The following is a 12,038-nucleotide window of genomic DNA, read 5'->3' as shown; positions in this document are numbered from 1 at the left end:
CAAAGCTAATGGCCTCCTAATCATCCCACCAGAAAAATCTCAAGTTCTCTTCCAGGGACTTTGGGTGTGTTCTCTCTTTCTCCCCCCCCCCCCCCTCCCTCTCTCTCTCTCTCTCTCTCTCCTTCAATATGAGAACGATGTCATCTCACTGGGATGGGATATATCTGTGATGCAATTCACCAAATATGAGTTTCTTCTCCGTGAAAGCCCAGAGAGCGGCTGCCTGGGAGGCCTCAAGACGTCCTCCTGGCCGGACAGTGAGGGGGGAAAAGACGACCAGTTCTCCAGCAAGGAGCCCTTCTAGAAATGCTTTCTCGCTTTGATCTTTGGTTTCCCAGGCACATTCCAGGAGAGGGTTGGGAGGAGGTGTGATCTTCCGCCTGCCTAGCCTTACCTCCATACCTCAAACACTCAGTCCTATCCATTCATTCTCGCAGAGATACATTGTTTGTTAACAGCCTAGGGGCTCCCTGCCAGCATGTCGATTGCCTGGCCGATTAATAGAACCCATGAGGTCACTTTTGGCCACATTCACTTTGGTTCTGAGGACCTTGCAGCTCATGAAATGCCTCCTTCTGTAAAAACAACCAACCAAACAAACACAGCAAGGCTTCCCATCCCCGGATGGGGAGAACCTTCTGCAGTCCCGAGCCCACCTTACCTTGAAGATACATTTCCTCTCCTTCTGTGAACATCTGGTTGCATCTGCTGCATCGTGCACAGCTGGGGTGGTAATGTTTGTCACCTGCCTGTAAGAGAAGAGGTAGGGGACATTTAGTCTACTCCTGATCACTGCTCCTGGATCCTTTTCTGGACTTGGGGATTTGGAAGAAAAGAGAGGTGTTGAAGCAGGAAAAATAATTGTTTAATTGACCAAACTTCCTACACTACCAGCCCTAGAAGCTGAAGCCAACCCCACTGGAACTGGGAAGGGCTCAAAGACCAGCTACTTGTGCCGGTCATGATGGGGCCACCTTGCCTCTCGGGGTTTTTGGCTTCCGGTTCTCTCTTGGCTTGGGTTCTCCTGGATAGTTGCCAGGTACACACACACCTCCTGCCTGATATAAGTCCACAAAAATCCCACCTCAAGAACATTAACATCCAATTTGACGCTGGAGGCTAATATTGGTTTGTACTGCAGCAATCAAAAGAAAGGATCCTCTTAGCAAGCTCTCGCTTTCTTAGCCAAAGGACCTGAAAATCCTAAAATCTACCCACCTTACATCGAGATGAGAAAAACCACAGTAAAAGACATCATCTAGTGCTTTTCTCTTGAAGGAGCCCAATTCTCTTCTGTGCTGCTTACAACAATCTTTTGCCAAAGTCTCCTATTAATTGTTTTCTGAAGAAGGCACTTGACTGAGGCACTCTGCATTATGCAGGGACATTCTACAGTTCTAAATATGACAGATGCCATCCTAGCAGGTGCTGACTTCCCCAAAGCAAACTGTCACTGGATACAGTGATGGCTCTCGAGACAGGTGCCAGGGCACATTAGAGTCATGCTCCAAATACATGCCTAAAAAAAAAAGGAGATCTCTGTGTTGCTAGCTTAGCAAATATCATACCACTTAAAAATGATCAAATGCACTCTGCAATGAAATCATTTTACCAGTCAGTCAGGAGGGCTGCACCCTGCAACTGCATGGAATCTCAACAGGACATCCGAGGCCAGAGTGCGTCCTTTCTCACACCCTCCCGGAGAAACTTCAAAAGCCATTGAGCAAAAGATAGTGCTCAGCTACTCAAATAATCAAGTGGAAAAAAACTGAAGTTATTTAAAACTAGCAGCCAGGAGTCAATAATCTTTTTAGTGGTATTTGCCAGAAAATACCAGAAGTGGTGCTATTGTTCTTGTCCACACAGTATGTTTAATTAACTTTTTCCCTGAGAGTAGAAAATGTCAACACAAAGTGCTTCCTTCCCTGAGGCCATCCAGAGGCAAAGTCAAAGATGTATATTCTAACCAAGGCTTTCCTACATTGTTTTAGTCCTAGCCAATGTGATAAGTCAAGAAAAATAAGTGTAATCATCACAAAAGAGTTCAGACAAGTAGCTAGACGAAAAATAAATAAATAACACATAAAACCCAACAGTTTTCTTACCCACTAGCAATACAAATTAAGTTAGTGTAATGGAAAAAAACAGGACATTATTAATAGCAACAAGTAGATTCCTAAATGTAAAATTTTAAAGAAAACCATGGAACTTAACAGAGAAACATAAAAGACTTAAACAGAGACACAGTATTTCTGAATTAGAAAAACTAAGCATTGCAAAAATGTCAATTTATCTAAAATGCACTTGTTAATACAATGCATTCTAAGTCCCCATACACCAAGGTTGCAGGTTTGATCCCTGGTCTGGGCACATACGGGAAGCAACCAATGAATACACAACTAAGTGAAACAACAAATGAATGCTTCTCATTCTCATTCTCTCTCTCTCTCCCCCCCACCTTTCTCTCTCTGTCTCTCTAAAATCAATCCATCAAAAATATTATTTAAATTAGAGTCAATTTTAGAAAAAGAGTATTTCATATCCTGAGCAAAAGAAAAGACTAACTGGTGCCAACACGAGAACAGACAATGAACACACATCACAATGGAGAGGAGGCTACGGGTTTAAAGCCCAGAGCGGGTCCTGTTGGCACAGGTGCTCTCATACACAGTGTTTGTCAGGTACCTGGCCCCAGGCCCTCACCCGGCACTTCTAGCTGCGCCTGAGCCCGAGAGGCCAGATGCACCGCTGGGGCTCACCAGAGCTCTGTTGTCACTACCCTCCATCTGTCTTTGTGCTCTGCTAGTCTATAAAAATTACAACTTTGTTTTCTCCATTTTCACATATTCAACAAGCACACGTTAGAAGTCCACATTCTGGGCCCTGGCCGGTTGGCTCAGTGGTAGAGCATCGGCCTGGCGTGCAGAAGTCCCGGGTTCGATTCCCGGCCAGGGCACACAGGAGAAGCGCCCATCTGCTTCTCCACCCCTCCCCCTCTCCTTCCTTTCTCTCTCTCTCTTCCCCTCCCGCAGCCAAGGATCCATTGGAGCAAAGATGGCCCGGGCACTGGGGATGGCTCCTTGGCCTCTGCCCCAGGCGCTAGAGTGACTCTGGTCGCAACAGAGCGATGCCCTGGAGGGGCAGAGCATCGTCCCCTGGTGGACAGAGCGTCGCCCCTGGTGGACGTGCCGGGTGGATCCCGGTCGGGCGTATGCGGGAGTCTGTCTGTCTCTCCCCGTTTCCAGCTTCAGAAAAATACAAAAAAAAAAAAAAAAAAAAAGAAGTCCACATTCTGGCTGGCATGGAACTCCCTGGACAATAAACAATTGGCTTATTTCACTGCGTTTGTAATGCACCTGCCTACATGTTCAAAGTGGTAAACATTGCTTGCCTTTAACGTGCTGATTAAGTCAGACTCGTGTGGTTATTATTACTGTTTGGTTAATCTCTCAATTGAAGTGTGAATTTTAGCATACAGGCTAGACTACCATCTGGGAAAATAACCACCTCCTACTATAAAGGCAGGATTTGGTAGAAGGCACCAAATACATATTTTATGAAATTCCTTGTTGAGAAGAGCAGAAAGGAGTCCTGAATGCCTTGTGGATGAGGGGAGGGGTGTTGTCACTGGAAAGCACTATAATATTTGGCTATTAATATGATTTGGGTCTCATTCCTTAATTTGTGACACAAGAGACCTCAATTATGTCACTATGTACCCTCTCTGGCCCCGGGCCCTTCATGTACAAAGAGGGAAGGGCTGGACTAGATGATTTTAAGTCCCATTCAGCTGCAAAATTCTACGATTGTGTCAAGTCCTGTACCCCAACAGAAAAGCACTTTGGGTAGAGAAAGGATAGTCCTGGTGGCAGGGAATGGCGTTTATTCCATGACTCCATAGTGTCTGACACCCAAGAGGAGCTCTGGTGTCCTGGCTAAGCCCTGTGTCTGCTGGAATGGGCCCCTGGAAGGAGAACAGGAACTGAGATTACAGACCTCATCTTTGATGAATCTATTTGTTTATTTTTGTGACAGAGAGTCAGAGAAAGGGACAGATAGGGACAGACGGGGAGGGAGAGAGATGAGAAGCATCAATTCTTCATTGCAGCACCTTAGTTGTTCATTGATTGCTTTTCTCATATGTGCCTTGACCGAGGGGCTACAGCAGACCGAGTGAACCCTTGCTCAAGCCAGTGACCTTGGGCTCAAGCTGGTGAGCCTTGCTCAAACCAGATGAGCCCGTGTGCAAACTGGCGACCTCGGGGTCTCAAAGCTGGGTCCTCCACATCTCAGTCCGACGCTCTGTCCACTGTGCCACTGCCTGGTCAGGCACAGACCTCGTCTTTGGACAGATCATCTGCTTAACCCCTGGAGAGCTAACTGTCCTTTCTAGCCTCTCTTCGCTCCCTTTCCCCTGGAGTGCCCCACTTCTGGCATGAACCAAGGAGATGCGGAAGATGACTTTTGAGGTCAGCTTTTGGTCACATATAACTTATGCTCTGCCTCCTTCCCCAAAAAATGACCTGCAGGTGCTTATGAGAGAAGACCATGATCTAAAAACAAGTGAACAAAAGCGTCAGAGGAAAGAAAAAAATCAAAAGACCCCAAACCTAGGCAAACATGTTTGCTGTGATGTGAGCTTCTTAGTAGATTTGAACAAAAGGGAAATTGGGCCACAGGAGTGTCCCTATGTGGAAAAAAAAAAGGCCACTCCCAATTGTCCCCAGAGGGGCAAGGTTTCCTGATTCTAAATAAGACAGTCATCGTAGGCTGAATTTCCACATGGTCTTTTTTTTTTTTTTTTTACATAGGCAGAGAGAGAGTCAGAGAGAGGGATAGATAGGGACAGACAGACAGGAATGAAGAGAGAGATGAGAAGCATCAATCATCAGTTTTTCATTGCGACACCTTCATTATTCATTGATTGCTTTCTCATATGTGCCTTGACTATGGGCCTTCAGCAGACCGAGTAACCCCTTTCGCGAGCCAGCGACCTTGAGTCCAAGCTGGTGAGCTTTGCTCAAGCCAGATGAGCCCGCGCTCAAGCTGGCAACCTCGGGGTCTCGAACCTGGGTCTTCCGCATCCCAGTCCAATGCTCTATCCACTGAGCTACCACCTGGTCAGGCTCCACATGGTCTTGCTCCTTGCCAGGCATTGTACCAGGGACTTTAAAGCAACTGGTTTTGAAACAACCTTGTGTGGTGGATGCTATTTTACAGTTTTGTTCTACAAGCAAAGAAACGAAAGCTTAACTGTTTACTCAAAGCCCCTAATAATTCCAAAAATCAGAACTGGGCTTTGACTCCAGGTCACCTGATGCCCTACTTACTCCTGCTGAGCTGCTGCCTGAAAGCACCCAGAGAATTAATTCTCCTAGAGAGACCTCAGCTCTGAACAGAAAAACCTCTTCCACACTGACCGGGAGGATGGCTGGACATGTCCAAACAAAGGTTTCTTCTATAGAACCCAACAGTGTAGCAATGAAAGATCACTGAATGGGCTCATTTCCATAGGGGGAATTAAACTACCAAGGTCTAGGTATATGGGTATTTTTTTAAAGATCTAACTTGACTCAGAGATAATGCTTAGGATAAATGGTACAAATGAATAAATACATTGCTTTCTTATCCCTGCAACTTATAAACACAGCTCTGGTTCATGGTAATTTCAGACTAAAGACGGGCAAACAGTGTAGCTTAGTGTGTCAGCCTAGATCAGTTTCCGAGCTCGGCTCTGCATGAGCGCCTTCCAACAGCCTTTGAAAATGGGTTCGATGACCCTAAGGTGGGGCCCAGAAGTTAGCTTCTTTTTTATTTTATAAGCATGGAAATGAGTCTACATTGATCATCACGAACTGGGGAAGCACCCATCTGGGAGGTACCAACACCCCAAACCTGACTGTAGGTGATGAAACCAAAGTGAGCGACAGGATGTGCTGCTTACGCGCAGGTGCATGGGCGGGACGGGAGAGGCAGAGTCACGCCAGCTCCCTGTCTGGCTCCTCAGAAAGGCAGAGCAGGGCTGACTCAGCCTACTTTGCATTCGCCATTTTCCCCCTTGGAGTGGGAGAGGTTTCCAAGCACCTGGACTGGCTTGATCTCCAAGCGGAACACTCACTTGTTCCAAGAGGGTTTTTTTGTTTGTTTGTTTTTCCTGACGCAGCACCCTGAACAGGCAGGATCATGAGGGTGTGACTTGGACCAAAGTTTGTATCCTGGACAAAGCTGACTAAATCAGTCTGCTCTGACAACTTTCACAAAGCCCAGAGAGCTCTACACGAGTCTGGGCACAGCCAGCCTGCAGAAATGCGGGCCCCGCAGCCCCTCTCCGCCTCACCAACTGCAACCCCTGAGCCAACCGTGTGTGCTATGTCGGGGAGGGGGAGTTCATCTTCCCCCGTGAAGGTGCACAAAATAGTCCCGAGTGGAAAGACTCATTGCCTTCCATTATTCTGGTGCCCTTTAACCAGCTGCTCAAAATATAAAAGGCAGAGCACTAACTCCTTTCTTTTAATGTGGCAATACCCCAGCGTCAATGCGTAATGGTTTCTTGCAGATGGTTACTGCTGTCTCTCTCCTTCCAAGGAATTAAGTGCAAAAACTTTCATCTGACCAGGTGGTGGCACAGTGGATAGAGCATCAAATGGGGACACGGAGGACCCAGGTTCAAAACCCCAAGGTCGCCAGCTTGAGTGCAGGCTCATCTGGTTTGAGCAAGGCTCACTAGCTTGAGCCCAAGGTCGCTGGCTTGAACAAGGGGTCACTCGCTCTGCTGTAGCCCCTGGTAAAGGCACATATGAGAAAGCAATCAATGAACAACTAAGGTGCAGCAACAAAGAATTGATGCTTCTCATCTCTCTCCCTTCCTGTCTGTCTGTCCCTATCTGTCCCTTTCTCTGTCTCTCTCTGTCTCTGTCACAAAAACAAAACAAAACAGAAAAAACAACCTTTAAGGCAGTCTTTGCAATTTAACAGTGCTATATAAATGTTATCTGCAAATGTGTGCATTCTTAAAGGACCCAACCTGTCTCTTTTAATTGATGTACAGACTCAATGCACTTTCTATCAAAAGTTCAGTGCAACTGTTCACAGAAATTGATAAGCTGGTCCTCAAATTTACTTCTCAATGCAAAGGACCTGTGAGAGCAAAAACATTTTTAAAAGAATAGGATAAAGTTGGTGGATTAAAACTGCCTGATCTCAAAACTTACTATAAATCTAAAAGTGATCAAGATAGCATGGTATTGTCATTGGGACAGACATATCTGTATCTATATCTATATCTATATCTATATCTATATCTATATATAGGTTAATGAGACGGAAGAGAATTCCAGAATAAACCCATACACTACACTTATGGCCAATTAACTTTCAATGAAGTACCTACATAATTTGATGGGGAAGGGATTGTCTTCCCAACAAACGTCTTAGCCAGAGCAACCAGGCAAGAGAAAGGAATAAAAGGCATCCACATCGGGAAAGAAGATGTGAAGGTATCACTTTTTGCAGACAACATGATCCTGCATATAGCAAACTCCAAAGACTCCACCAAAAAAACTATTAGAAACAATAAGCCAATACAGTCAAGTGACGGGATACAAAATCAATATACAAAAGTCTGAGTTTACAGTTTCATCATTCCACTTCTTTCTTTTTCCTCTAAGAACACAAGTAAATGTCTATTGTACAGAATTACGGCCTTCATGTGTTACAATTTGCCAAGGCCAAAGGAAAACCAGATCCTTTTCTGAGTCCTTAACACGAATTTGGCTTGTACTATTCCTCCTGCCCTCAACTATTTAAGCGGTGTGATCAAATGTTATTATAAAACCCTCTGTAAATACCACCATGTCCTTTAAGGACAGCAACCCCGCACGCTGTTTCGTGACAGGGCCGATCATCAGTGTGGTCCCTAATCCCCCTTAAAGTAGCCCTGCCGCTCTCATCTTCAGGGACCAAACGTACTTCCTTGAAACCAGGAACTGATTAAATGGCATGGATAGTATCATCTTGTTATTCTCTCCCGGTAATTTATTAAGAAATACAACATGGGTGTTAGCTGACTCTGGTATTCCCTGACCAGGCGTTTTGTTTGTGGTTGTTGGAGTCTGTTTCCCCAGTGTGGCTTTTTTCTTTTCTTTTCATCAAAAATGCTATGCATTTTACATAATTATATCAGACTGTTCTTCCTTACATGGTAGGTAGAAAGTTTTGGAAACACCGCCCCACCCTCTTCTTTGGGGTAGGATAAAGGTATGCTTTTATTTATTTATTTTTTCTTTTAAGCAAACTCCATTGAAGTATAACATATACTGAGAAAAAATACAGTTGAATGAATTTGCATAAATGCACCATACCCCATAGCTAGCGTCCAAATTAGGAAATTGAACGTTATCTGCACCTCCCATTCCCTTAGTTACTATGCCTTCAAATCACTATACTGACTGCTAAATCCATATGCCAGTTTAACCTGTTTTGGACATTTACATAAGTAGAAGCAAGTATGTCTGGCTTCTACAGCTCGATGCTGAGAATTACCCATGATGCTGCAATTAGCTGTTCTTCATTGTATCATGACTGATGAGTACCCCTTTGCATAAAGAGACTACATTTTATTTATCCATCCTACTCTTGGACATCTCGGGAGCTGTAACATGCTGGCCGTGTTGAACAGCATTGCTGGGAAAATCCCTGCCTGTGTCTTGTGGTGAATTACATACGCATTTCAGTCATAGTTACACATAGGAGGCCCCGGTATATGGGAAGGTCACCAGCTACTGCCAAGCAGTTGCTCAAAGTGGTTTTTGCCTTTTATTACAATTTTAATCTGCGAGGGATTTGAAGGCATTAACTAAGAAGAATCAAATTAAGAGCACTTCATCAAATGGATTTCCAACGTGTTTTTCTAACCTTTGTGAAGTGAGCGATTTTTTTTTTAAATAAAACGGTCTCTAAGTAAAAGCTCCACAGTTTAATCCCAACAGGTAGCCATTATTCCAGGACCCCCAGGGTGCCGCCGAGCTATTTCCAGTCCCGCTCTCATCCATCCTCGTCCTGCTGTTGGTAGTGTCCTTTGAACTGATGGAGAGACGGGGATGGAATGCATATGGCCCTCCCATTTCATTCCTACACGGACTCGACACCAGCAGCCAGCGGCGTGCATTGCCCGGACACTGGGCAGCATTCTTTGCCACTGAGCCTCAAAAGTAGCTTCTTCTAGTTAGCTCCAAGGCCTGCTAGAAACAGTCAAAACAACTACTGGGTTTGGAAGATTGAGAACTTCAGTAGCTACTAAAAGATCTAATTTTTCCCCCTCCTGATTGTGCTTCAACATTTCTTATCCATTATTTTTATTGTTGATAATATCCTTCACATTTGTTCTGTAGGGAGGTGTTTAAAAAGCATGTTCACGTGTAATCCACCTAATGCTCTGTGGGCTGCCCTCTTATTCTCATGCCTATTTATGGGCTAAGAAAAGCCTTCCAAGTTACAGAGCTAGTGTTCACACCCAGGGTTTTTGATTAAGTCCATTCTCCCTTCCCCCACATCCTGCTACCTGTCAAGGGTCAGAAAGACTGGAAATCACTTTGGTAGCTTGGACATCTTAAAAATAAACTTCTTTTTCCTAGCCACCTCCCCCCCCGTTCTTCCATAAATTATCATGAAAGCGTGCAGAAGCTAACTGCTCAGGTGAGATTCAATGGATCTCTGTAAGGCCATCCCTTGCACAACTCGCTTGAGGTGACAATAATTTGAAATTGTTGGTAAGAAAAGGGTCCCAGTTTCTGGGGTCTCCTGATGAGGGGTCAATTGGCCTGTTTCAGACATGTTAGTATGTTGCCCCTGTGGCTGTATGTGCAATGTCAGGAATGACAGAAAAGTGACGTATTGAGAAATCTATTAGGGTGAACCTTGCACTGAATTTTCAGAATGCTCGGATATATTATAATAGGACAGGGGCCCCCAAACTTTTTACACAGGGGGCCAGTTCACTGTCCCTCAGACCATTGGAGGGCCGGACTATAAAAAAACTATGAACAAATCCCTATGCACACTGCACATATCTTATTTTAAAGTAAAAAAACAAAACAGGAACAAATACAATATTTAAAATAAAAAACAAGTAAATTTAAATCAAGAAACTGACCAGTATTTCAATGGGAACTATGGGCCTGCTTTTGGCTAATGAGGTGGTCAATGTGCTCCTTTCATTGACCACCAATGAAAGAGGTGCCCCTTCTAGAAGTGCAGTGGGGCCGGATAAATGGCCTCAGGGGGCTGCATGTGGCCCGCGGGCCGTAGTTTGGGGACCCCTGTAATAGGACCTGTCTGTCTGTTCCCCCAACCTCCAATTCTATGCACTTTCTGAAAAGACTTGTATGTTCTCTACGGTAAAATAGTATACAAGTACTGGTTCTGTCTAGCTTTCAAGATTGCTGTATAGGTAAAAGAAATGTTTATTCTATATAAGTTCACTTTGAGAAATATGACACAGTAGGGGGCAGTGAGGGGGTGAACTAGGCTGCCAAACACCAGATGACTCTAGGTCATTTTCTGTCCAAATACTTCCACTCTGAAAGGAGTTTTAGAGGCATCTATTCAGGAAGTTGGGCGGGAGAGGGACAGACCTGGGAATTCAAAGGACTGTCACAGGGAACAGAGGACCTCACTCAGCTGTTGCTCTGCATGTGGGAAGCACTATTAGCATAAGTCCAGGGAGGGGACAAAGAAAAACTCATCACTCTGCTGGCTCAATGGGAAGGGCTTTCCAAACTCAGACACCACCCTACAGTCAAGGCCAAAGGTTTGCTATCCTTTCCCTTCTTAACACCAGAAGATAAATATTTGCCTTCCAGTGCAACACTCTTGAAACCTAATCCCAACTGGATAATTTCTGTCTCTTGTGGAAGAGCAAACTTAAGGTTTCTCATCACTCATGACCTCATTCCTGGTCTTTCCAACACCAAAGCATGCTGGAGCCAGGAACGTACAATTAATAACAGTCCAGGGGGTCTCTTCCATATCTGCTGCTTCAAGAAAATCATTGCTCAATACCCATGTCCTGTTGGCCAAATGGCACAATCAAATTCATGGGCAGGAGGGGACTGAATACAGCAGTATCAGATGGTGGGACAGGTCCCCTTTATTGAAAACCTTAGTAGTGACTTTGTAGCTTGTAGGAAATATGCAGAAGGCAGATTTAAAAACAAACATGTGAATATTTAGAGTTGTTAAATAATGCACAGCAAATATGTCATCCCAATTTGACAAGATTCCAGTTTGTCAACTGCTTTTCTTTACCAAGTTGCTATCTCTAAGTTACATTCCAGTTCTGTGACTTTTATGTTTTCCCAGAAATTATAAGCAACTTCCCATCCCACTCCACTCTTCTGCTTCCTCAGTATTCCTATTCTAAAAGGACTCTTCAAGGACTTCACGGGTGTCGGGTAAGACAAGGAGCCTTGTACATAGCCCATGCCTCACTTTGTAGTCCTGGACGATCCCTTACAAGTTACTTCCACTAAAAATCACTGCTCTGAATTATCATCTCACATACAGATGGTTCAGCTCTGGGCTGCCTGCACGGCACACTATCAGACTAAAAATATTTTTCCTTCCCCATTCCCCAGGGTTAGAGGAGCCTTCGGGTGGGAGCCCATTCCAGAGCAGTCAGAAAAACACAGCTTGCTTTTAAAAACATCCTTGTCTGATTTCCTCTCCCACTGTGGCTGGACTTCACCCCCCTTCAACAACAACTACGCCCTCCAGCCCGGAGTCGACAAAGCCCAGACTCCAGTTTCACTGGGGACAGTAGGGGAGGGCTGCTTCTAGCCTTGACCGAGGACCAGTTCTTATTGTCAGTAGGAAGAAAAAACAGAGTGAAAAGTAAATTCTAAGGAGGTGGGGAGATGAATGAACGAATTCAGGACCCCGAGCTTGGCAATAGCCCAGACCAGAGCCCACTGAAGGCAAGGCTTGTGTCTTTGGATGACAACCAAAGTATTTGTGTCCTGCAAAGAAAGATACACGGGTTC

General features: G+C 44.9%; 1 protein-coding gene across 22 annotated transcripts in view; it reads right to left on the bottom strand.

Annotated features, from left to right (window-relative positions):
* ABLIM1 (actin binding LIM protein 1) overlaps nt 1–12,038 on the bottom strand; it is a 277,495-nt gene that overhangs the window by 50,621 nt on the left and 214,836 nt on the right. For all 22 annotated transcript variants that reach the window (XM_066354683.1, XM_066354675.1, XM_066354667.1 and 19 more), the window contains exon 7: nt 662–749. In XM_066354683.1, the coding sequence (XP_066210780.1) occupies nt 662–749 (88 nt within the window). The remainder of the gene's footprint in view (nt 1–661; nt 750–12,038) is intronic.

This window comes from Saccopteryx leptura, chromosome 13, assembly GCF_036850995.1.
Source record: "Saccopteryx leptura isolate mSacLep1 chromosome 13, mSacLep1_pri_phased_curated, whole genome shotgun sequence".
Taxonomy (NCBI): domain Eukaryota; kingdom Metazoa; phylum Chordata; class Mammalia; order Chiroptera; family Emballonuridae; genus Saccopteryx; species Saccopteryx leptura.
This window is presented reverse-complemented; position numbering and strand designations above follow the sequence as displayed.